At 41.0% G+C, this 27,705-nt stretch overlaps 1 protein-coding gene across 1 annotated transcript in view; it reads left to right on the top strand.

Moving 5' to 3' along the window:
• LOC128645912 (transmembrane 9 superfamily member 2) overlaps positions 1-27,705 on the top strand; it is a 662,966-nt gene that overhangs the window by 513,197 nt on the left and 122,064 nt on the right. Inside the window, exon 17 of the mRNA XM_053699233.1 lies at positions 22,207-22,358. Within this exon, the coding sequence (XP_053555208.1) occupies positions 22,207-22,358 (152 nt within the window). The remainder of the gene's footprint in view (positions 1-22,206; positions 22,359-27,705) is intronic.

Consider the following 27,705-nt stretch of genomic DNA (forward strand, 5'->3'; position numbering starts at 1 on the left):
CACTGAGTGGATGGAGGGGGAGAGGAACAAAACAGGGAGTCTAGCAGTATTATTATTTTTTTATTATTTTTTTTCCTCTCCTCTCTCTTTCCTCCTCTTTTCTCTATAACTCTGTATAAGATCTGTAGATGGGAGAAAGACATTTTAATAGTTTCCAAAAGATATAACTAATTATTCACCTAGTTGCATAATTTGATTGGATAAAAGATGGAATTGTTAGAAATTACAACCTGAATGAAAATATAGACAAACATAAGAATGTTGTCATAATGTATTATGGTTTTATGTATGTGAATTGCTTTTTGACGATAATGTATTATTTTTCTATTTTTTACTAATAAAAAGTTAAAAACAAAAAAAAAAAACAGAGGAGCTCCTCGTCGGATGTCTTCAAGATGGACCCGCTCCGTGCCGGATGGATGAAGATGGAAGAGGCCGCATGGATGAAAACTTCGCCGGCTAGATGAAAATGGAAGAGGCTGCCCGGATGAAGACTTCTTGCCGGCTAGATGATCCTTCAAGCGGAACTTCAAGAACTATAAGTGGATCGTCAGGGGTTTATTTAAGGGTTTTTTGGGTGGGTTTTATGCCCTTTTAAGGGCAATGCCCATACAAATGCCCTTTTCAGGGCAATGGGGAGCTTAGGTTTTTTAGATAGGGTTTTTATTTGGGGGGGTTGGTTGTGTGGGGGGTGGGTTTTACTGTTGGGGGTGTTTGTATTTTTCTTTACAAGTAAATGAGCTGATTTCTTTGGGGCAATGCCCCGCAAAAGGCCCTTTTAAGGGCCATTGGTAGTTTATTGTAGGCTAGGGTTTTTTGTTTTATTTGGGGGGGGGGCTTTTTTATTTTGATAGCGCTATTAGATTAGATGTAATTTGTTTTTATTTTTGATACTGTGGTTTGTTTGTTTTTGTAATTTAGTGTTTGTTTTTTGTAACAGTAATTTTTTATTGTAGATTTAAATAATTTGAGTAGGGTTAGGGTTTTTATAATATGTAATATAGTTAATTTAATTGGTAGTTTAATGTAATTTTAGTATAATAGTTAGGGTAGGTTAATTAATAATTTGTTTCTACAGTTAAGTTTTAATTTATTATAAGATAGGGATGTTGTAATTTTAATATAAAGTTAGCGGGTTGTTAGGTTTTGGGGGTTAATAGCTTAATTTAGTTTATGGCGATGTGGGGGGCTGGCGGTTTAGGGGTTAATAGGTTTATTTAGTTGCAGTAGGGTCCAGGAGCGACGGGATAGGGGTTAATACATTTTATTTAGGTTGTGGCGGGGGCCGGGAGCAACGGAATAAGGGGTAATAACATTATTTAGGTGGCGATGATGCAGAATTCCAGCGTATTTCAGGTTGACGGCTTGATAGATATCCCCCATATATCAGCAGACCAGGATGTAAGCCATAAGGCCCTCCTGGCAAGAATTGCTAATGACATGCTTTCGACAATCTTTATAATATCAAATACAGCATCACAAATAAAAGAATTCACACTCTGAAGCAAACCCAATAGATTTGCACTAACAGGGTCATCAGAAAACTTTTCTGAGTGACTGGACAGCCAGTAAGTAGAAGCAGCAGCTATATCAGCAATAGAAATAGCTGGTCTGAGAATATAACCGGCATCTAAAAAGGCCATTCTATGAAAACTCTAACTTTTTGTCTAAAGGGGCTTTAAAAGGAGTACTGTATTCAAAAGGAATAGTAGTACGTTTAGCCAGAGTGGAAATGGGCCCCATGCACCTTGTTTCCAATAAATCTTAATTAGCAGGAGGTAAAGGAAATAACTTTTTAAACCTTTCAGAAGGAGTAAAATACATACCTGGCTTAGACCTTTCCCTAGAAATCATGTCAGAGAGAGCATCAGGCACAGGAAAATCCTCAGTGAGATTAACAATTGTCCTAAAAACTGAATTTAAACGATTACAATATTTATCATCAGAAACTTTAGGATCTTTAACCCCTTTGGTAGCAAGGACCTCTTTTAAAAACAAATATGTTAAACTTTAAACAAAAAAGAGGAAATATCAGGTGCAACGGCAGATAAGGAATCTTCATCCTCTGAGAAAACTTCATCATTTGAAGAATAAATAGTATCCATGGTCTCAGGGCACAAAGCACTTGTAGAAGGTAAATTTTGATTTGATCTTTTTATGCTTATTTGAAGGCAGGAGAGCAGGCAATGCTTCAGAAACTGCAGCCTTTATAAAAGTAGCAGGAGGCACTACCTCAGCATTAACCTGTAATGAACAAGAGTATATGCATTAGTACCCACAGAAACAGCATTAGATTTGTCTGTATGCATTAACAATTCGAAACATGAGCCGCTTAAATGAGCTGAAGAAGGCACTGTAGCTTTTGTACAATCATCACACTTTAACAGGAACAATGCGTGCTAAGCCAAGCTGAAATAGAGGAGAAAAAGCACATTACTTTAGAACGTGCGCTAAATGACTGACAACTAAAAAGGAAATTGCGTGCATAGACCAACCCGCTGGAAGACTAAAGGACCGTACGATAACCCTACAGGCAAAATGTAGCATGTGAAAAAACTATAGAGACTAAGGGATAGTGCACACATTTGATAGGCATGTGCGAAAATCTAAGTGCACGAAAAAAATGTGTGCAAGCAAATGCAAGGGAGTAGTGAAAAGGATCTGTCCCAGGGCCATATATAAACAACATATATAGGTAAAGTTTATAACAAAATGCCCATAACATATCTATATAAGTGTGTAAACTTTAAAGTAAAAAGACACTTACCAATTGACACTTGTTCACTAGCAATCAAGTAGCAGACAGCCAAACCAGTACTGAAGCATATCCTGCCTCAGCATAGACTGAAAACCCTTCTCTGAAGAATCGAATGCACATCTTTATTCTTCAACCACCTCCTGCAAAGGCAAAGTAAATACTAAGATATGTGTGAGGTGGGAGGGGTTTTATAGAGCTCTTGGAGTTTGGGAAATTTTGCCTCCTCATAGTGGAAGAGAAGGGTAATTCCCATGCGTAATGGATTGTGGGCTCTCACCACCTGTATGAAAGAAAGTGGGGTTTTTTTTGTTTTCCTATCTACTTGTGTTCCTATCATTGGGTACCTTTTCTCCAACATTGGTGTGTCCGGTCCACGGCGTCATCCTTACTTGTGGGAATATCTCTTCCCCAACAGGAAACGGCAAAGAGTCCCAGCAAAGCTGGCCATATAGTCCCTCCTAGGCTCCGCCCACCCCAGTCATTCTCTTTGCCGTTGCACAGGCAACATCTCCACGGAGATGGTTAAGAGTATGTGGTGTTTAGTTGTAGTTTTTTTATTCTACTATCAAGAGTTTGTTATTTTAAAATAGTGCTGGTATGTACTATTTACTCTGAAACAGAAAAAGATGAAGATTTCTGTTTGTGAGAGGAAGATGATTTTAGCAGACAGTAACTAAAATCGATTGCTGTTTCCACATAGGACTGTTGAGATGAAGTAACTTCAGTTGGGGGAAACAGTTAGCAGACTTTTCTGCTTAAGGTATGACTAGCCATATTTCTAACAAGACTGTGTAATGCTGGAAGGCTGTCATTTCCCCTCATGGGGACCGGTAAGCCATTTTCTTAGTCTCAAACAGAATAAAGGGCTTAATATGGGCTATAAAACTGGTAGACACTTTTATGGGCTAAATCGATTGCTTTATTTGGACATTTTATACATGTTTATGCTGATAATTCACACTTATAAACTTGGGGAACGTTTTTTAACGTCAGGCACTATGTTAGACACCTTTTCCATTCAGGAAGGGCCTTCCCAGTTGTAGGCTGAGCCTCATTTTCGCACCATTACTGCGCAGTTGTTTTTGAGTGCAAGACATGCAGATGCATGTGTGAGGACCTGAAAGTGGTTGGAAAAGTTCCTAGAAGGCGTCATTTGGTATCGTATTCCCCTCTGGGTTTGGTAAAGTCACAGCAAAGGCTGTAGCTGGGACTGTATGGGGTTAAATCTGTAACCGGCTCCGGTTTCGTTATTTTAAGGGTTAAAGCTCTGAAAATTGGTGTGCAATACTTTTAATGCTTTAAGACACTGTGGTGAAATTTTGGTAAATTTTGAACAATTCCTTCATATATTTTCACATATTCAGTAATAAAGTGTGCTCTGTTTAAAATTTAAAGAGACAGTAACGGTTATGTTTTAAAACAATTTTTGTGCTTTATTGACAAGTTTAAGCCTGTTTAACATGTCTGTGCCTTCAGATAAGCTATGTTCTATATGTATGAAAGCCAATGTGTCTCCCCCTTCAAAATTGTGTGATAATTGTGCCATAGCGTCCAAACAAAGTAAGGACAGTACTGCCACAAATAATGAAATTGCCCAAGATGATTCCTCAGATGAAGGGAGTAGACATGGTTCTACATCATCTCCTTCTGTGTCTACGCCAGTTTTGCCCACGCAGGAGGCCCCTAGTACTTCTAGCGCGCCAATGCTTATTACCATGCAACAATTGACGGCTGTAATGGATAACTCCATAGCAAATATTTTATCCAAAATGCCTGCATATCAGAGAAAGCGCGATTGCTCTGTTTTAAACACTAAAGAGCAGGAGGGCGCTGATGATAATTGTTCTGTCATACCCTCACACCAATCTGAAGGGGCCATGAGGGAGGTTTTGTCAGATGGGGAAATTTCAGATTCAGGAAAAATTTCTCAACAGGCTGAACCTGATGTTGTGACATTTAAATTTAAATTAGAACATCTCCGCGCACTGCTTAAGGAGGTGTTATCTACTCTGAATGATTGTGACAACTTGGTCATTCCAGAAAAATTATGCAAGATGGACAAGTTCCTAGAGGTTCCGGTGCACCCCGACGCTTTTCCTATACCCAAGCGGGTGGCGGACATAGTGAATAAGGAGTGGGAGAAGCCCGGCATACCTTTTGTTCCCCCTCCTATATTTAAGAAATTATTTCCTATGGTCGACCCCAGAAAGGACTTATGGCAGACAGTCCCTAAGGTCGAGGGGGCAGTTTCTACTCTAAACAAGCGCACTACTATTCCTATCGAAGATAGTTGTGCTTTCAAAGATCCTATGGATAAAAAATTGGAAGGTTTGCTTAAAAAGATTTTTGTACAGCAAGGTTACCTTCTACAACCCATTTCGTGCATTGTTCCTGTCACTACAGCAGCGTGGTTCTGATTCGAGGAACTAGAAAAGTCGCTCAGTAGAGAGACTCCATATGAGGAGGTTATGGACAGAGTTCACGCACTTAAGTTGGCTAACTCTTTTATTTTAGATGCCGCTTTGCAATTAGCTAGATTAGCGGCGAAAAATTCAGGGTTTGCAATTGTGGCGCACAGAGCGTTTTGGCTAAAGTCTTGGTCAGCGGATGTATCATCCAAGACAAAATTGCTTAACATCCCCTTCAAGGGTAAAACTCTCTTTGGACCAGAATTGAAAGAGATTATCTCAGACATCACTGGGGGAAAGGGCCACGCCCTCCCACAAGATAGGCCTTTCAAGGCCAAGAATAAGTCTAATTTTCGTTCCTTTCGTAATTTCAGGAACGGACCGGCCTCTAATTCTGCATCCTCTAAGCAAGAGGGTAATGCCTCACAGTCCAAACCAGCCTGGAAACCGATGCAAGGCTGGAACAAGGGTAAGCAGACCAAGAAGCCTGCTACCGCTAACAAAACAGCATGAAGGAGTAGCCCCCGATCCGGGACCGGATCTAGTGGGGGGCAGACTCTCTCTCTTTGCTCAGGCTTGGGCAAGAGATGTTCAGGATCCCTGGACGCTAGAAATAGTTTCTCAGGGTTATCTTCTGGAATTCAAGGAACTACCCCCAAGGGGAAGGTTCCACATGTCTCACTTATCCTAAAACCAAATAAAGAGACAGGCGTTCTTACATTGTGTAGAAGACCTGCTAAAGATGGGAGTGATACACCCAGTTCCAATGACGGAACAAGGAATGGGGTTTTACTCAAATCTGTTCGTAGTTCCCAAAAAAGAGGGAACCTTCAGACCAATTCTGGATTTAAAGATCCTAAACAAATTTCTCAGGGTACCATCGTTCAAAATGGAAACCATTCGAATGATTCTACCCACTATCCAGGAAGGTCAATTTATGACTACCGTGGATCTAAAGGATGCGTACCTACAATTTCCTATCCACAAAGAACATCATCAGTTCCTAAGGTTCGCCTTTCTGGACAAACATTACCAGTTTGTGGCCCTCCCATTCGGATTAGCCACTGCTCCAAGGATTTTCACAAAGGTACTCGGGTCCCTTCTAGCGGTTCTAAGACCGAGGGGCATTGCAGTAGTACCATACTTGGACGACATTCTAATACAAGCGTCGTCCCTTTCAAAAGCAAAGGCTCATACAGACATCGTTCTGGCCTTTCTCAGATCTCACGGATGGAAGGTGAACATAGAAAAAAGTTCTCTGTCTCCGTTAACAAGAGTTCCCTTCCTGGGAACAATAATAGATTCCTTAGAAATGAGGATCTTTCTGACAGATGTCAGAAAGTCAAAACTTCTAAGCGCTTGTCAAGTTCTTCATTCTGTTCCACGTCCTTCCATAGCTCAGTGCTTGGAAGTAGTAGGGTTGATGGTTGCAGCAATGGACATAGTTCCTTTTGCGCGAATTCATCTAAGACCATTACAACTGTGCATGCTGAAACAGTGGAATGGGGACTATACAGACTTGTCTCCAGTGATTCAAGTAGATCAGAAGACCAGAGATTCACTCCGTTGGTGGATATCCCTGGACCACCTATCCCAGGGAATGAGCTTCCGCAGACCAGAGTGGGTCTTTGTCACGACCGACGCCAGTCTAGTGGGCTGGGGTGCGGTCTGGGAATCCCTGAAAGCTCAGGGACTATGGTCTCGGGAAGAGTCTCTTCTCCCGATAAACATTCTGGAACTAAGAGCGATATTCAATGCTCTCAGGGCTTGGCCTCAGCTTGCAAAGGCCAGATTCATAAGATTCCAATCAGACAACATGACGACTGTTGCGTATATCAATCATCAGGGGGGAACAAGGAGTTCCCTGGCAATGAAAGAAGTAACCAAAATAATACAATGGGCGGAGAATCACTCCTGCCATCTATCTGCGATCCACATCCCAGGTGTGGAAAACTGGGAAGCGGATTATCTGAGTCGTCAGACATTCCATCCGGGGGAGTGGGAACTCCACCCGGAGATTTTTGCCCAATTGACTCAATTATGGGGCATTCCAGACATGGATCTGATGGCGTCTCGTCAGAACTTCAAGGTTCCTTGCTACGGGTCCAGATCCAGGGATCCCAAGGCGACTCTAGTGGATGCACTAGTAGCGCCTTGGACCTTCAACCTCGCTTATGTGTTCCCACCATTTCCTCTCATTCCCAGGCTGGTAGACAGGATCATACAGGAGAGGGTCTCGGTGATCTTGATAGCTCCTGCGTGGCCACGCAGGACTTGGTATGCAGACCTGGTGAATGTCATCGGTTCCACCATGGAAGCTACCTTTGAGACAGGACCTTCTTGTTCAGGGTCCATTCGAACATCCAAATCTGGTCTCCCTCCAGCTGACGGCTTGGAGATTGAACGCTTGATTCTATCAAAGCGTGGTTTTTCAAATTCGGTGATTGATACTCTGGTTCAGACCAGAAAACCGGTAACTAGAAAGATTTACCATAAAATATGGAAGAGATATATCTGCTGGTGTGAATCCAAGGGATTCCCTTGGAATAAGGTAAAAATTCCTAAGATTCTTTCCTTTCTGCAAGAAGGTTTGGATAAAGGATTATCTGTGAGTTCTCTAAAGGGACAGATTTCTGCTTTATCTGTCTTACTACACAAACGACTGGCAGCTATGCCAGATGTTCAAGCATTTGTTCAGGCTCTGGTTAGGATCAAGCCTGTTTACAGACCTTTGACTCCTCCCTGGATTTTAAATCTAGTTCTTTCAGTTCTTCAAGGGGTTCCGTTTGAACCTCTACATTCCATAGATATTAAGTTGTTATCTTGGAAAGTTTTGTTTTTGGTTGCTATTTTTTCTGCTAGAAGAGTTTCAGAGTTATCTGCTCTGCAGTGTTCTCCGCCCTATCTGTTGTTCCATGCAGATAAGGTGGTTTTGCGTACTAAGCCTGGTTTTCTTCCAAAGGTTGTTTCCAACAAAAATATTAACCAGGAGATAGTTGTACCTTCTTTGTGTCCGAATCCAGTTTCAAAGAAGGAACGTTTGTTACACAATTTGGACGTAGTCCGTGCTCTAAAATTCTATTTAGAAGCTACAAAAGATTTCAGACAAACATCTTCTCTGTTTGTCGTCTATTCTGGTAAAAGGAGAGGTCAAAAGGCGACTTCTACCTCTCTTTCCTTTTGGCTTAAAAGCATCATCCGATTGGCTTACGAGACTGCCGGACGGCAGCCTCCTGAAAGAATCACAGCTCACTCCACTAGGGCTGTGGCTTCCACATGGGCCTTCAAGAACGAGGCTTCTGTTGATCAGATATGTAAGGCAGCAACTTGGTCTTCACTGCACACTTTTGCCAAATTTTACAAATTTGATACTTTTGCTTCTTCGGAGGCTATTTTTGGGAGAAAGGTTTTGCAAGCCGTGGTGCCTTCCGTTTAGGTAACCTGATTTGCTCCCTCCCTTCATCCGTGTCCTAAAGCTTTGGTATTGGTTCCCACAAGTAAGGATGACGCCGTGGACCGGACACACCAATGTTGGAGAAAACAGAATTTATGCTTACCTGATAAATTACTTTCTCCAACGGTGTGTCCGGTCCACGGCCCGCCCTGGTTTTTTAATCAGGTCTGATGAATTATTTTCTCTAACTACAGTCACCACGGTACCATATGGTTTCTCCTATATTTTTCCTCCTGTCCGTCGGTCGAATGACTGGGGTGGGCGGAGCCTAGGAGGGACTATATGGCCAGCTTTGCTGGGACTCTTTGTCGTTTCCTGTTGGGGAAGAGATATTCCCACAAGTAAGGATGACGCCGTGGACCGGACACACCGTTGGAGAAAGTAATTTATCAGGTAAGCATAAATTCTGTTTTTGATACTCACCCACCAGTATTTTAACACATTAGGCCAGTATTCTTTCATACAGGTGGTGAGAGTCCACGATCCATCTCATGGGAATTACTCTTCTCTACCTCTAGGATGCGGCAAAAACTGGTTTGGTTTATGATCCGATGATTTCACCTTATTCGAAATCTTTCATCAACCCTCTCTAATCGGTTGCAGAGGTCCACATTAAACTCTTATTTCATAACCTCTGTTGATTTGTTTCAGTACTGGTTTGTCTGTCTGCTCTTTGATAGTGGATGAGTGTCTATGGGTAAGTATATTTTATTTTGATGTATAGAGACTCATTTAGCTACTTTCAGAAGGAAAAAACGTCACGCTTTTGAAATAAAGTACATTTGAGAAGACCAGTGAGTGCCTTTTCCTACTTGATATATTTAACCGCTGACACCCTGGCAGTTGCCATTAAGGTGAGAGTGCTCATTATTGCATTGTGTGTGTGTGTGTATATATATATATATATGTATATGTATAGATAGATAGATATGTGTGAGTGTGTGAGTGTGTATGTGTGTATATATATATATATATATATATATATATATATATATATATATATATATATATATATATATATAAAAAAATCTTTGGGGTTGTGGATTTATTTTCTCAGTGAAAAAAAGCTTTTCTTTCATGTAATTAGCAAGAGTCCATGAGCTAGTGACGTATGGGATATACATTCCTACCAGGAGGGGCAAAGTTTCCCAAACCTCAAAATGCCCATAAATACACCCCTCACCACACCCACAATTCAGTTTTACAAACTTTGCCTCCGATGGAGGTGGTGAAGTAAGTTTGTGCTAGATTCTACGTTGATATGCGCTCCGCAGCAAGTTGGAGCCCGGTTTTCCTCTCAGCGTGCAGTGAATGTCAGAGGGATGTGAGGAGAGTATTGCAGTGATCTCCTTCTACGGGGTCTATTTCATAGGTTCTCTGTTATCGGTCGTAGAGATTCATCTCTTACCTCCCTTTTCAGATCGACGATATACTCTTATATATACCATTACCTCTACTGATTCTCGTTTCAGTACTGGTTTGGCTATCTACTATATGTAGATGAGTGTCCTGGGGTAAGTAAGTCTTATTTTCTGTGACACTCCTAGCTATGGTTGGGCACTTTGTTTATAAAGTTCTAAATATATGTATTCAAACATTTATTTGCCTTGACTCAGAATGTTCAACTTTCCTTATTTTCAGACAGTCAGTTTCATATTTGGGATAATGCATTTTAATTTAACATTTTTTCTTACCTTAAAATTTGACTTTCTCCAACATAGGTGTGTCCGGTCCACGGCGTCATCCTTACTTGTGGGATATTCTCTTCCCCAACAGGAAATGGCAAAGAGCCCAGCAAAGCTGGTCACATGATCCCTCCCAGGCTCCGCCTACCCCAGTCATTCTCTTTGCCGTTGTACAGGCAACATCTCCACGGAGATGGCTTAGAGTTTTTTAGTGTTTAACTGTAGTTTTTATTATTCAATCAAGAGTTTATTTTAAAATAGTGCTGGTATGTACTATTTACTCTGAAACAGAAAAGAGATGAAGATTTCTGTTTGTATGAGGAAAATGATTTTAGCAACCGTTACTAAAATCCATGGCTGTTCCACACAGGACTGTTGAGAGGAATTAACTTCAGTTGGGGGAACAGTGAGCACTCTTTTGCTGCTTGAGGTATGACACATTCTAACAAGACGATGTAATGCTGGAAGCTGTCATTTTCCCTATGGGATCCGGTAAGCCATTTTTATTCACACAGTAAATAAGGGCTTCACAAGGGCTTATTAAGACTGTAGACATTTTCTGGGCTAAATCGATCATATTTACACATATTTAGCCTTGAGGAATCATTTAATCTGGGTATTTTTTGTAAAATAATATCGGCAGGCACTGTTTTAGACACTTTATTCTATTGGGGCTTTCCCTAATCATAGTCAGAGCCTCATTTTCGCGCCGGTATGGCGCACTTGTTTTTGAGAACAGCATGACATGCAGCTGCATGTGTGTGTAGCTCTGATACATAGAAAAGTCTTTTTGAAGGCATTATTTGGTATCGTATTCCCCTTTGGGCTTGGTTGGGTCTCAGCAAAGCAGATTCCAGGGACTGTAAAGGGGTTAAATATAAAAACGGCTCCGGTTCCGTTATTTTAAGGGTTAAAGCTTCCAAATTTGGTGTGCAATACTTTTAAGGCTTTAAGACACTGTGGTGAAATTTTGGTGAATTTTGAACAATTCCTTCATACTTTTTCGCAATTGCAGTAATAAAGTGTGTTCAGTTTAAAATTTAAAGTGACAGTAACGGTTTTATTTTAAAACGTTTTTTGTGCTTTGTTATCAAGTTTATGCCTGTTTAACATGTCTGAACTACCAGATAGATTGTGTTCTGACTGTGGGGAAGCCAAGGTTCCTTTTCATTTAAATAGATGTGATTTATGTCATAATAAATTTAGTAAAAATGATGCCCAAGATGATTCCTCAAGTGAGGGGAGTAAGCATGGTACTGCATCATCCCCTCCTTCGTCTACACCAGTTTTGCCCATACAGGAGGCCCCTAGTACATCTAGCGCGCCAATACTCCTTACTATGCAACAATTAATGGCTGTAATGGATAATTCTATCAAGAACATTTTAGCCAATATGCCCACTTATCAGCGAAAGCGCGACTGCTCTGTTTTAGAAAATACTGAAGAGCATGAGGCCGCTGATGATATTGTTTCTGAAGGGCCCCTACACCAGTCTGAGGGGGCCAGGGAGGTTTTGTCTGAGGGAGAAATTTCAGATTCAGGAAAAATTTCTCAACAAGCTGAACCTGATGTGATTACTTTTAAATTTAAGTTGGAACATCTCCGCGCTCTGCTTAAGGAGGTGTTATCCAATTTGGATGATTGTGATTATCTGGTCATTCCAGAAACACTATGTAAAATGGACAAGTTCCTAGAGGCCCCGGGGCCCCCCGAAGCTTTTCCTATACTCAAGCGGGTGGCGTACATTGTTAATAAAGAATGGGACAGGCCCGGTGTACCTTTCGTACCTCCCCCCATATTTAAAAAATTGTTTCCTATAGTCGACCCTAGAAAGGACTTATGGCAGACAGTCCCCAAGGTCGAGGGGGCGGTTTCTACTCTAAACAAGCGCTCCACTATACCCATAGAAGATAGTTGTGCTTTCCAAGATCCTATGGATAAAAAATTAGAAGGTTTGCTAAAAAAGATGTTTGTTCAGCAAGGTTACCTTCTACAACCAATTGCATGCATTGTCCCTGTCACTACAGCCGCGTGTTTCTGGTTCGATGAGCTAGAAAAGGCGATTATTAGTAATTCTTCTTCTTATGAGGAGATTATGGACAGAATTCGTGCTCTTAAATTGGCTAATTCTTTCACCCTAGACGCCACCTTGCAATTGGCTAGGTTAGCGGCGAAAAATTCTGGGTTTGCTATTGTGGCGCGCAGAGCGCTTTGGTTAAAATCTTGGTCAGCGGATGCGTCTTCCAAGAACAAATTGTTTGACATTCCTTTCAAGGGGAAAACACTGTTTGGCCCTGACTTGAAAGAGATTATCTCTGATATCACTGGGGGCAAGGGCCACGCCCTTCCTCAGAATAGGTCTTTCAAGGCCAAACATAAACCTAATTTTCGTCCCTTTCGCAGAAACGGACCAGCCCCAAGTGCTACGTCCTCTAAGCAGGAGGGTAATACTTCTCAAGCCAATCCAGCCTGGAGACCAATGCAAGGCTGGAACAAAGGAAAGCAGGCCAAGAAACCTGCCACTGCTCCCAAGACAGCATGAGATGCGGGCCCCCGATCCGGGACCGGATTTGGTGGGGGGCAGACTCTCTCTCTTCACTCAGGCTTGGGCAAGAGATGTTCTGGATCCTTGGGCGCTAGAAATAGTCTCCCAAGGTTATCTTCTGGAAGTGATTCATCCTGTTCCATTAAAAGAACGAGGGATGGGGTTCTACTCCAATCTGTTCGTAGTTCCCAAAAAAGAGGGAACGTTCAGACCAATCTTAGATCTCAAGATCCTAAACAAGTTTCTCAAGGTTCCATCGTCCAAAATGGAATCCATTCGAACTATCCTTCCATCCAGGAAGGTCAATTCTTGACCACGGTGGATTTAAAGGATGCGTATCTACATATTCCTGTCCACAAGGAACATCATCGGTTCCTAAGGTTCGCATTCCTGGACAAGCATTACCAGTTCGTGGCGCTTCCTTTCGGATTAGCCACTGCTCCAAGGATTTTCACAAAGGTACTAGGGTCCCTTCTGGCGGTGCTAAGACCAAGGGGCATTGCTGTAGTACCTTACTTGGACGACATTCTGATTCAAGCGTCGTCCCTTCCTCAAGCAAAGGCTCACACGGACATAGTCCTGGCCTTTCTCAGATCTCACGGATGGAAAGTGAACGTGGAAAAGAGTTCTCTATCTCCGTCGACAAGAGTTCCCTTCTTGGGAACAATAATAGACTCCTTAGAAATGAGGATTTTTCTGACAGAGACCAGAAAAACAAAACTTCTAAACTCTTGTCGGATACTTCATTCCGTTCCTCTTCCTTCCATAGCGCAGTGCATGGAAGTGATAGGTTTGATGGTAGCGGCAATGGACATAGTTCCTTTTGCGCGCATTCATCTAAGACCATTACAACTGTGTATGCTCAGTCAGTGGAATGGGGACTATACAGACTTGTCTCCGAAGATACAAGTAAATCAGAGGACCAGAGACTCACTCCGTTGGTGGCTGTCCCTGGACAACCTGTCACAAGGGGTGACCTCCCGCAGTCCAGAGTGGGTCATTGTCACGACCGACGCCAGTCTGATGGGCTGGGGCGCGGTCTGGGGATCCCTGAAAGCTCAGGGTCTTTGGTCTCGGGAAGAATCTCTTCTACCGATAAATATTCTGGAACTGAGAGCGATATTCAATGCTCTCAAGGCTTGGCCTCAGCTAGCGAGGGCCAAGTTCATACGTTTTCAATCAGACAACATGACGACTGTTGCGTACATCAACCATCAGGGGGGAACAAGGAGTTCCCTGGCGATGGAAGAAGTGACCAAAATCATTCAATGGGCGGAGACTCGCTCCTGCCACCTGTCTGCAATCCACATCCCAGGAGTGGAAAATTGGGAAGCGGATTTTCTGAGTCGTCAGACATTGCATCCGGGGGAGTGGGAACTCCATCCGGAAATCTTTGCCCAAATCACTCAACTGTGGGGCATTCCAGACATGGATCTGATGGCCTCTCGTCAGAACTTCAAGGTTCCTTGCTACGGGTCCAGATCCAGGGATCCCAAGGCGACTCTAGTAGATGCACTAGTAGCACCTTGGACCTTCAAACTAGCTTATGTATTCCCGCCGTTTCCTCTCATCCCCAGGCTGGTAGCCAGGATCAATCAGGAGAGGGCGTCGGTGATCTTGATAGCTCCTGCGTGGCCACGCAGGACTTGGTATGCAGATCTGGTGAATATGTCATCGGCTCCACCATGGAAGCTACCTTTGAGACGAGACCTTCTTGTTCAAGGTCCGTTCGAACATCCGAATCTGGTCCTACTCCAGCTGACTGCTTGGAGATTGAACGCTTGATCTTATCAAAGCGAGGGTTCTCAGATTGATACTCTTGTTCAGGCCAGAAAGCCTGTAACTAGAAAAATTTACCACAAAATATGGAAAAAATATATCTGTTGGTGTGAATCTAAAGGATTCCCTTGGGACAAGGTAAAGATTCCTAGGATTCTATCCTTTCTTCAAGAAGGATTGGAGAAAGGATTATCTGCAAGTTCCTTGAAGGGACAGATTTCTGCCTTGTCTGTGTTACTTCACAAAGAGCTGGCAGCTGTGCCAGATGTTCAAGCCTTTGTTCAGGCTCTGGTTAGAATCAAGCCTGTTTACAAACCTTTGACTCCTCCCTGGAGTCTCAACTTAGTTCTTTCAGTTCTTCAGGGGGTTCCGTTTGAACCCTTGCATTCCGTTGATATTAAGTTATTATCTTGGAAAGTTTTGTTTTTGGCTGCAATTTCTTCCGCTAGAAGAGTTTCAGAATTATCTGCTCTGCAGTGTTCTCCTCCTTATCTGGTGTTCCATGCAGATAAGGTGGTTTTACGTACTAAACCTGGTTTTCTTCCAAAAGTTGTTTCTAACAAAAACATTAACCAGGAGATAGTCGTGCCTTCTTTGTGTCCGAAACCAGTTTCGAAGAAGGAACGTTTGTTGCACAATTTGGATGTTGTTCGCGCTCTAAAATTCTATTTAGATGCTACAAAGGATTTTAGACAAACATCTTCCTTGTTTGTTGTTTATTCTGGTAACAGGAGAGGTCAAAAAGCAACTTCTACCTCTCTCTCTTTTTGGATTAAAAGCATCATCAGATTGGCTTACGAGACTGCCGGACGGCAGCCTCCTGAAAGAATCACAGCTCATTCCACTAGGGCTGTGGCTTCCACATGGGCCTTCAAGAACGAGGCTTCTGTTGATCAGATATGTAGGGCAGCGACTTGGTCTTCACTGCACTCTTTTACCAAATTTTACAAGTTTGATACTTTTGCTTCTTCTGAGGCTATTTTTTGGGAGAAAGGTTTTGCAAGCCGTGGTGCCTTCCATTTAGGTGACCTGATTTGCTCCCTCCCTTCATCCGTGTCCTAAAGCTTTGGTATTGGTTCCCACAAGTAAGGATGACGCCGTGGACCGGACACACCGATGTTGGAGAAAACAGAATTTATGTTTACCTGATAAATTACTTTCTCCAACGGTGTGTCCGGTCCACGGCCCGCCCGGGTTTTTTAATCAGGTCTGATAATTTATTTTCTTTAACTACAGTCACCACGGTATCATATGGTTTCTCCTATGCAAATATTCCTCCTTAACGTCGGTCGAATGACTGGGGTAGGCGGAGCCTGGGAGGGATCATGTGACCAGCTTTGCTGGGCTCTTTGCCATTTCCTGTTGGGGAAGAGAATATCCCACAAGTAAGGATGACGCCGTGGACCGGACACACCGTTGGAGAAAGTAATTTATCAGGTAAACATAAATTCTGTTTTTTCCCTGTGGGCTGTTAGGCTTGCGGGGGCTGAAAATGCTTCATTTTATTGCGTCATTTTTGGCGCGGACTTTTTTGGCGCAAAAATTCTATTTCCGTTTCCGGCGTCATACGTGTCGCCGGAAGTTGCGTCATTTTTTGACGTTATTTTGCGCCAAAAATGTCGGCGTTCCGGATGTGGCGTCATTTTTGGCGCCAAAAAGCATTTAGGCGCCAAATAATGTGGGCGTCTTATTTGGCGCGAAAAAATATGGGCGTCACTTTTGTCTCCACATTATTTAAGTCTCATTTTTTATTGCTTCTGGTTGCTAGAAGCTTGTTCTTTGGCATTTTTTCCCATTCCTGAAACTGTCATTTTAGGAATTTGATCAATTTTGCTTTATATATATGTTGTTTTTTCTCTTACATATTGCAAGATGTCTCACGTTGCATCTGAGTCAGAAGATACTACAGGAAAATCGCTGTCAAGTGCTGAATCTACCAAAGCTAAGTGTATCTGCTGTAAACTTTTGGTAGCTATTCCTCCAGCTGTTGTTTGTATTGATTGTCATGACAAACTTGTTAAAGCAGATAATATTTCCTTTAATAAAGTACCATTGCCTGTTGCAGTTCCTTCAACATCTAAGGTGCAGAATGTTCCTGATAATATAAGAGATTTTGTTTCTGAATCCATAAAGAAGGCTATGTCTGTTATTTCTCCTTCTAGTAAACGTAAAAAGTCTTTTAAAACTTCTCTCCCTACAGATGAATTTTTAACTGAACATCATCATTCTGATTCTGATGATTCCTCTGGTTCAGAGGATTCTGTCTCAGAGGTTGATGCTGATAAATCTTCATATTTATTTAAAATGGAATTTATTCGTTCTTTACTTAAAGAAGTCCTAATTGCTTTAGAAAAAGAGGATTCTGGTCCTCTTGATACTAAATCTAAACGTTTAAATAAGGTTTTTAAAACTCCTGTAGTTATTCCAGAAGTTTTTCCTGTCCCTGATGCTATTTCTGCAGTAATTTCCAAAGAATGGGATAATTTGGGTAATTCATTTACTCCTTCTAAACGTTTTAAGCAATTATATCCTGTGCCGTCTGACAGATTAGAATTTTGGGACAAGATCCCTAAAGTTGATGGGGCTATTTCTACCCTTGCTAAACGTACTACTATTCCTACGTCAGATGGTACTTCGTTTAAGGATCCTCTAGATAGGAAAATTGAGTCCTTTCTAAGAAAAGCTTATCTGTGTTCAGGTAATCTTCTTAGACCTGCTATATCTTTGGCTGATGTTGCTGCAGCTTCAACTTTTTGGTTGGAAACTTTAGCGCAACAAGTAACACATCGTGATTCTCATGATATTATTATTCTTCAACATGCTAATAATTTTATCTGTGATGCCATTTTTGATATTATCAGAGTTGATGTCAGGTTTATGTCTCTAGCTATTTTAGCTAGAAGAGCTTTATGGCTTAAAACTTGGAATGCTGATATGGCTTCTAAATCAACTTTACTTTCCATTTCTTTCCAGGGTAACAAATTATTTGGTTCTCAGTTGGATTCCATTATTTCAACTGTTACTGGTGGGAAAGGAACTTTTTTACCACAGGATAAAAAATCTAAAGGTAAAAACAGGGCTAATAATCGTTTTCGTTCCTTTCGTTTCAACAAAGAACAAAAGCCTGATCCTTCATCCTCAGGAGCAGTTTCAGTTTGGAGGCCATCTCCAGTCTGGAATAAATCCAAGCCAGCTAGAAAGGCAAAGCCTGCTTCTAAGTCCACATGAAGGTGCGGCCCTCATTCCAGCTCAGCTGGTAGGGGGCAGGTTACGTTTTTTCAAGGAAATTTGGGTCAATTCTGTTCACAATCTTTGGATTCAGAGCATTGTTTCAGAAGGGTACAGAATTTGTTTCAAGTTGAGACCTCCTGCAAAGAGATTTTTTCTTTCCCGTGTCCCAGTAAATCCAGTAAAAGCTCAAGCATTTCTGAAATGTGTTTCAGATCTGGAGTTGACTGGAGTAATTATGCCAGTTCCAGTTCCGGAACAGGGGATGGGGTTTTATTCAAATCTCTTCATTGTACCAAAGAAGGAGAATTCTTTCAGACCAGTTCTGGATCTAAAAATATTGAATCGTTATGTAAGGATACCAACGTTCAAGATGGTAACTGTAAGGACTATCTTACCTTTTGTTCAGCAAGGGAATTATATGTCCACAATAGATTTACAGGATGCATATCTGCATATTCCGATTCATCCAGATCATTATCAGTTCCTGAGATTCTCGTTTCTGGACAAGCATTACCAGTTTGTGGCTCTGCCGTTTGGCCTAGCTACAGCTCCAAGAATTTTTACAAAGGTTCTCGGTGCCCTGCTGTCTGTAATCAGAGAACAGGGTATTGTGGTATTTCCTTATTTGGACGATATCTTGGTACTTGCTCAGTCTTTACATTTAGCAGAATCTCATACGAATCGACTTGTGTTGTTTCTTCAAGATCATGGTTGGAGGATCAATTTACCAAAAAGTTCTTTGATTCCTCAGACAAGGGTAACCTTTCTGGGTTTCCAGATGGATTCAGTGTCCATGACTCTGTCTTTAACAGACAAGAGACGTCTAAAGTTGATTACAGCTTGCCGAAACCTTCAGTCACAATCATTCCCTTCGGTAGCCTTATGCATGGAAATTCTAGGTCTTATGACTGCTGCATCGGACGCGATCCCCTTTGCTCGTTTTCACATGCGACCTCTTCAGCTCTGTATGCTGAAGCAATGGTGCAAGGATTACACGAAGATATCTCAATTAATATCTTTAAAACCGATTGTTCGACACTCTCTAACATGGTGGACAGATCACCATCGTTTAATTCAGGGGGCTTCTTTTGTGCTTCCGACCTGGACTGTAATTTCAACAGATGCAAGTCTCACAGGTTGGGGAGCTGTGTGGGGATCTCTGACGGCACAAGGAATTTGGGAATCTCAGGAGGTGAGATTACCGATCAATATTTTGGAACTCCGTGCAATTTTCAGAGCTCTTCAGTTTTGGCCTCTTCTGAAGAGAGAATCGTTCATTTGTTTTCAGACAGACAATGTCACAACTGTGGCATACATCAATCATCAAGGAGGGACTCACAGTCCTCTGGCTATGAAAGAAGTATCTCGAATTTTGGTTTGGGCGGAATCCAGCTCCTGTCTAATCTCTGCGGTTCATATCCCAAGGTATAGACAATTGGGAAGCGGATTATCTCAGTCGCCAAACGTTGCATCCGGGCGAATGGTCTCTTCACCCAGATGTATTTCTTCAGATTGTTCAAATGTGGGAACTTCCAGAAATAGATCTGATGGCGTCCCATCTAAACAAGAAACTTCCCAGGTATCTGTCCAGATCCCGGGATCCTCAGGCGGAGGCAGTGGATGCATTATCACTTCCTTGGAAGTATCATCCTGCCTATATCTTTCCGCCTCTAGTTCTTCTTCCAAGGGTAATCTCCAAGATTCTGAAGGAATGCTCGTTTGTTCTGCTGGTAGCTCCGGCATGGCCTCACAGGTTTTGGTATGCGGATCTTGTCCGGATGGCCTCTTGCCAACCGTGGACTCTTCCGTTAAGACCAGACCTTCTGTCACAAGGTCCTTTTTTCCATCAGGATCTGAAATCCTTAAATTTAAAGGTATGGAGATTGAACGCTTGATTCTTGGTCAAAGAGGTTTCTCTGACTCTGTGATTAATACTATGTTACAGGCTCGTAAATCTGTATCTCGAGAGATATATTATAGAGTCTGGAAGACTTATATTTCTTGGTGTCTTTCTCATCATTTTTCCTGGCATTCTTTTAGAATACCGAGAATTTTACAGTTCCTTCAGGATGGTTTAGATAAGGGTTTGTCCGCAAGTTCTTTGAAAGGACAAATCTCTGCTCTTTCTGTTCTTTTTCATAGAAAGATTGCTATTCTTCCTGATATTCATTGTTTTGTACAAGCTTTGGTTCGTATAAAACCTGTCATTAAGTCAATTTCTCCTCCTTGGAGTTTGAATTTGGTTCTGGGAGCTCTTCAAGCTCATCCGTTTGAACCTATGCATTCATTGGACATTAAATTACTTTCTTGGAAAGTTTTGTTCCTTTTGGCCATCTCTTCTGCCAGAAGAGTTTCTGAATTATCTGCTCTTTCTTGTGAGTCTCCTTTTCTGATTTTTCATCAGGATAAGGCTGTGTTGCGAACTTCTTTTGAATTTTTACCTAAAGTTGTGAATTCCAACAACATTAGTAGAGAAATTGTGGTTCCTTCATTATGTCCTAATCCTAAGAATTCTAAGGAGAAATCGTTGCATTCTTTGGATGTTGTTAGAGCTTTGAAATATTATGTTGAAGCTACGAAATCTTTTCGTAAGACTTCTAGTCTATTTGTTATCTTTTCCGGTTCTAGAAAAGGCCAGAAAGCTTCTGCCATTTCTTTGGCATCTTGGTTGAAATCTTTAATTCATCTTGCCTATGTTGAGTCGGGTAAAACTCCGCCTCAGAGAATTACAGCTCATTCTACTAGGTCAGTTTCTACTTCCTGGGCGTTTAGGAATGAAGCTTCGGTTGACCAGATCTGCAAAGCAGCAACTTGGTCCTCTTTGCATACTTTTACTAAATTCTACCATTTTGATGTATTTTCTTCTTCTGAAGCAGTTTTTGGTAGAAAAGTACTTCAGGCAGCGGTTTCAGTTTGAATCTTCTGCTTATGTTTTTCGTTAAACTTTATTTTGGGTGTGGATTATTTTCAGCAGGAATTGGCTGTCTTTATTTTATCCCTCCCTCTCTAGTGACTCTTGTGTGGAAAGATCCACTTCTTGGGTAGTCATTATCCCATACGTCACTAGCTCATGGACTCTTGCTAATTACATGAAAGAAAACATAATTTATGTAAGAACTTACCTGATAAATTCATTTCTTTCATATTAGCAAGAGTCCATGAGGCCCGCCCTTTTTTTGTGGTGGTTATGATTTTGTATAAAGCACAATTATTCCAATTCCTTATTTTATATGCTTTCGCACTTTTTTATCACCCCACTTCTTGGCTATTCGTTAAACTGAATTGTGGGTGTGGTGAGGGGTGTATTTATGGGCATTTTGAGGTTTGGGAAACTTTGCCCCTCCTGGTAGGAATGTATATCCCATACGTCACTAGCTCATGGACTCTTGCTAATATGAAAGAAAGGAATTTATCAGGTAAGTTCTTACATAAATTATGTTTTTTTAAATCCCTCCCTTTATGTTATTACTAGTGGACTCCGCAGCTTGTGTATTAGTTCCCATGAGTAATGGATCATGGACTCTCACTGCCTGTATAAAAGAAAACATAAGTTATGCTTACCTGATAAATTCATTTCTTTCATGGTGGAGTCTATGAGTGCCCGCATTTTGTTTTTTTGAGATTAGATTTTTTTTTTAAGCACATCTTTTTCCCTTACTTTTTTTAAACCTCTGGCCTCCCTTACAGGCCACATTTGAGGATATCTGAACTAGAACACAGGTGAAATAATCTGCTGATTTTTAACCAAGGTTATTTTACCTGCTCTCACCCAAGGTAATCCTGAAAACCTGGCCTGTTGGGGAGGCCTGAGGACAGGTTTGAAAACCAGTGCATTAGACTAAGGTATGTGTGAGGTGGGAGGGGTTATAGAGGGGTTTCAGAAACTTTATCGCCTCCTAGTGGTAGAGAAGAGTAATTCCTGTGAGTAATAGATCGTGGACTCTCACTACTATGAAAGAAATTAATTTATCAGGTAAGCATAAATTGTTTTTTCATGAGTCACATTTGAAGACAATTGAAGACAATTCACTGTTTCTAGTGTATCTATATTTGGGCTGGCTTGGCCATATATGAACTAAAACCAGTAGGACAGGAAGCAAATTAGTGTTGGTAACACTTGGTAGTGTCACATTATGATCCAGTGGCCTTGCTCAGCCTTCTAATTGGCCCTTTATAATTCTATCACAGACAATTGTACTTTGAAGGCTTGTGTGAGTTTCTACCTACACCAAGAAAGTGCAAGAATATCAGCATAAGCTCCAGAATATAACGTTGAATATCAAACATTATTTAAAGTAAGAAGCTTAATTCTCCAATGCTAAGCTTTATTTCTGTTCTTTTTCAAGCCCATTGAACATCCAGTTCGTACAAATCAAATTCCACGTCAAATTCCAGTGCAGTCATTTTTTACAAAACCATTCCCAGGCATCATCATGGGGGGCATACTACCATTTGGCTGCATTTTTATTCAGCTGTTTTTTATCCTCAACAGTATTTGGTAAGTACTTGTTTGAGTGTTTCTTTTTAATTTTTGCCATTGTTTTTTTTTTTTTTTTAAAATATATATATATATCATACATGCTAAAATGGGTTATTATATTTCTTTCTAATGTCAAAGTGAGTCCACTGATCATCTCTAATTACTATTGGGAATATAACTCCTGGCCAGTAGGAGGAGGAAAAGAGCACCACAGCAAAGCTGTTAAATATCACCTCCCTTCATTCCAACCCCAGTCATTCTCTTTGATTACGTTAAAAGGTGGTAAAATTTAGGTGTCTGTAAGAAGATTCTTCAATCAAGAGTTTATTATTTTAAAGCAGAGCATGTTTGCTCTGTTTTTTTACTGTGGTTTAGCCGTAGTCCACATCAGTCTCTTCAGTAGAGCAGTGGTGGCTTTTAAGCATTTGGGAACTTGTGGGGTATACTCAGTTATTGCTGCCCTAACTTGAAAGCCTGAGTAAGATTATTCAGTCTTTCTTCTTTCCACAGGTCCATGTGAGGGAGGAAGCCCTCTCAAACCAGATGAGCTGCCCTGCTGCCGGGCAGATTTACATTGAGGTAAGTGCCAATTTTAATTCTCAAGTAAGAAGGGATATCCTGGCACTTTAACAGTTAGATCTGTTGGGAACTTTAAGGCAATCATACTATTATGGGTAATAGATATTGTGTGGCAGCTTGGTGCAGGTACTGGGGACAAGTTTTTGAAGAGACTGCAGCTCTGATGGAGAACATAAAACTTACAGTGGAATTTTTATTGAGGCTCAGTAAAGTCTTTGGTGTGTTTTTGAACTTTGTTAGAAGTCTCCTGGACAGGCAGTATAATGGCGACCGGGAGGTTCTCTTAGACACGCCCACGATGGGCAGGCTTTCTCTGAGGCGGCAAGGGATTTTCTTTTGCGTGCTTTCTTTCCTCTTCCGGTGTGTATCGGATGGTAGAGGATCTGTTGCGGTTCGGCCCTTCAGAAGGACGATGTCAACTATCGTTTGTGAACCGGCTAGTGCAGCTGTGTTGGTAGTCCGAATCGCTAACTGCTATTGAATCCGGCAGCCAGCAGGACAGATAGGCACCTCAACAGAGCTTGCTGAGGTTTAGAGGTTGCCTGATTTTTCTATAGAGTCGCTGCTCTACTGTTAAAAAACAAAGTGTCAGTTTGAAATCTAAAGAAACAGTAACGTGTTTTTTTTTTCTTTTTGGGTAAAGATGGACCAAGAGGCCCTGCAAAATGTTACTTGTGGTTTGTGTTTTTATGCTAATGTGGAACCACCAATCCCTTTTTGTTCCTCATGTATTGAGAGAACATTACATTACAGGGATAGACTTTTTGATACTGAGCTATCATTATCTAAGACAGAGGTTGTTCAGGAGTCTCCTGTTCCAGACATGCCGCAGCTTTCTCCTCAAGTGTTCCAGACTTTGTCGTCCACACATGCAGTGCTCTGCGTTTCCTCTCACACTCCGGTTGGAGTTTGCTACCTACATATCATCTGCGGTAACTGCGGCGCTATCTGCCTTCCCCATGTTGCAGGGGAAGCGCAAGAGGAAAGGTAATGAATCAGTGAGTAAGGTTTCTGATAAAGTCGTGGCTTTTCCAAATGCTCCCTCTCAGAAATCGGAGGAGGAAGATACTTCTGTAGCATTTGATGGTGAAATCTCAGACTCGGACAGTGTAATTCCTTCTGCTGACGCTGAAGTTGTATCCTTCAGATTTAAGTTAGTACACCACCGGTTGTTACTCAAGGAGGTTTTGGCCACCCTGGATGACATGACAGTCGTAGTCAACCCTAAGAAGTCAAGTAAGCTAAACAAATACGAGTACAAGGTAAGCGGCCGCTCCAAACTCTCAGGCCGGCCCGGACAGCGGCTCAGGGTGATGACGTCACAGACACCGCCGTGGTAATGGCAAAATGGGCAAGGAGAACATGCGGTGACTGGGTGCAATGCCTGGGTGGGCAACAAATCAATTGCCCCAAATCAGCAATACAAAAATCGAAAAGGCAGCACCAGCTTTTAATATTCAACAAAAACTTTTATTTTCCTTAGAGGCAAAACAAAGATGACATGGAATGAACGTCTGACGCGTTTCACGCCCCCTAGTGGCGTTTCATCAGAGACAACAGGTGTTCCCAAACATGGCCCTCTTATACTGGGACATATTACTTGCATATTTAACCCCTTAATGTCAAAAAACAACCAAACATTAAAAGTATATGTAATTAACATAAAATATGCTACAGTATACATTATCATGTGTTCATTACCACTGAATCATATTGAAAAAACAATTATTAGATCCATTAGATTCAAATACAAGACTATTTTAAACATTACTCTCCTGTCTTAATGATATAAAGGTAATTAGTATTTCTTATTTGTTACAACCTTTGCAAAAAATAAATGACAATCTCCCTTAATATATTTTTCAAACCATTAGACATTGTTTTCAAACAAATGTAAATGAAAATTTTAAAAAACAAACTGTTTATGAAATCTAAATTAACCCTAATGTTCCCAATACCAAAATTGTACTGGACAGGATAAAAGTGATTTTTATGACCATAAACTGTTTGTTTTAAAAATCCTAATAGAACCTTCAGATATGCATGAAATGGACACCCATCAAGTTAAATTAAATTAGTTTCAATTTCTATGCCTAATACTACTGTGGTCCAGATTATACGAAATAGCTAATGTCCCATTCCAGGTTTATGCCATCAGGAATCCTGGTTTTAAGCTGGTAAATCCAGTATAATTCTTTCCTATCCAGAATTTTATACCTGTTCCCACCTCTTAAAGGGACATTAGCTACATCAATGATTTTAACCATAAAATTTCCTTCATTGGTAAAATGAAATAAGTTGAAATGCCTTGCCACTGTGGAGTCTTTACAATAATTTTTTACATCGTTAACATGTTCTCTCACCCTTACATTGACTTCTCTTGTCATTTTTCCTACATATTGGATTTTGCAAAATTTGCATTCCAACAAGTAGACTGTAAATTTGGTTTTGCAGTTGGCATAGAAAGAAATTTTATATTCTTGTCCATCCGCAGTAGACTTAAATGTGGTAGCCCTTTCTATCATATCACATGTTAGACATGTCCTTGCTCCGCATCTGAAACAACCTTGTTTCCTTAACCAATTCTCTCCCCTATTGGTCTCTCCACTAGTGACCATACTGGGAGCTAGCTTAGCAGCCAAAGTTACGGGCTTTTTTGACACAAATCTGCAACTCGATACATAATTCTGCAGAATATCATCACCACTTAATATTGACAAATTCTTTTTCAATATTCTAACAATATCAGAAAACTGATTAGTGTATTCTGTTGTAAAAACTATGCTATTATCCAATTGCAGAGAAGAGTCTTTGCCATCCATGGATGTAGTCCTATTTTTCAGTATTCCAACATCCTTTTTTGTCTTTTCCAGTTTTTTGTAGTCATATCCTCTAGCAGTCAATCTCATAGTGAGTTCATCTGCTTGCTGTGAATAAATTTGATCATCATTACTGTTCCTTCGCAGCCTAATGTATTGTCCTCTTGGAATTGCTTTTATCAAATGGGGGGGATGGCATGAGCTCGCATGTAAGATAGTGTTACCTGCTGTTGGTTTGCGAAATGTTCTAGACACTATCATTTCTTGCTCAGCCACCCCCTCCAGCGATATATCCAAAAAGTCAACACATTGATGGCTGTGACATCCTACAAATCTTGGGTTCATCTCATTATTATCAAGAAATGTTAGAAAACTCTGAAATTTATTTTCATCCCAAGGCTCATCAATGATCATAATCAGATCATCAATGAACCTTTTGTAATATTTAATATTACCTGTAAACCGTGCATATTCGCTGTTATAAAGATATTTAAATTCCCAGTATCCAACATATAAGTTGGCAAAGCAGGGGGCAAACTTTGCCCCCATTGCCGTGCCACAACGCTGGAGGTAAAATTTACCATCAAATATCAGAAAATTGTGGGTAAGCACAAATTCTAAAATTGCACAAATGTAAACCTTGACTTCATCATTATACGCTGTATATTTGTCCAGAAAATATCTCACCGCCAAAATCCCCATATTATGTGGGATGGCTGTGTAAAGGGATACAATGTCAACAACTACCCAACAATAGTTCTTACTCCACCTGATGTCTTTAAGACCCTCCAACAAATGAGATGAATCTCTCTATCGGTCTTCCCGGTGGCCGTGTTGGATTTTTATGTAATTTAGGCAGATAGTGGAAAAGTGGCGTGATAGGAAATTCAGGCACAAGCACTTCCACATCCTCAGGCTTAAAAACCCCTAAATAGATACCATCATCCAACAGAGATCTGCCTAAATTACATAAAAATCCAACACGGCCAAGAGGTTCATTGATGATCTGATTATGATCATTGATGAGCCTTGGGATGAAAATAAATTTCAGAGTTTTCTAACATTTCTTGATAATGAGATGAACCTAAGATTTGTAGGATATCACAGCCATCAATGTGTTGACTTTTTGGATATATCGCTGGAGGGGGTGGCTGAGCAAGAAATGATAGTGTCTAGAACATTTCGCAAACCAAAATTTATTTTCATCCCAAGGCTCATCAATGATCATAATCAGATCATCAATGAACCTTTTGTAATATTTAATATTACCTGTAAACCGTGCATATTTGCTGTTATAAAGATATTTAAATTCCCAGTATCCAACATATAAGTTGGCAAAGCAGGGGGCAAACTTTGCCCCCATTGCCGTGCCACAACGCTGGAGGTAAAATTTACAATCAAATATCAGAAAATTGTGGGTAAGCACAAATTCTAAAATTGCACAAATGTAAACCTTGACTTCATCATTATACGCTGTATATTTGTCCAGAAAATATCTCACCGCCAAAATCCCCATATTATGTGGGATGGCTGTGTAAAGGGATACAATGTCAACAACTACCCAACAATAGTTCTTACTCCACCTGATGTCTTTAAGACCCTCCAACAAATGAGTGGAGAGACCAATAGGGGAGAGAATTGGTTAAGGAAACAAGGTTGTTTCAGATGCGGAGCAGGGACATGTCTAACATGTGATATGATAGAAAGGGCTACCACATTTAAGTCTACTGCGGATGGACAAGAATATAAAATTTCTTTCTATGCCAACAGCAAAACCAAATTTACAGTCTAGTTGTTGGAATGCAAATTTTGCAAAATCCAACATGTAGGAAAAACGACAAGAGAAGTCAATGTAAGGGTGAGAGAACATGTTAACGATGTAAAAAATTATTGTAAAGACTCCACAGTGGCAAGGCATTTCAACTTATTTCATTTTACCAATGAAGGAAATGTTATGGTTAAAATCA

Source organism: Bombina bombina, chromosome 1 (assembly GCF_027579735.1).
Source record: "Bombina bombina isolate aBomBom1 chromosome 1, aBomBom1.pri, whole genome shotgun sequence".
NCBI lineage: Eukaryota > Metazoa > Chordata > Amphibia > Anura > Bombinatoridae > Bombina > Bombina bombina.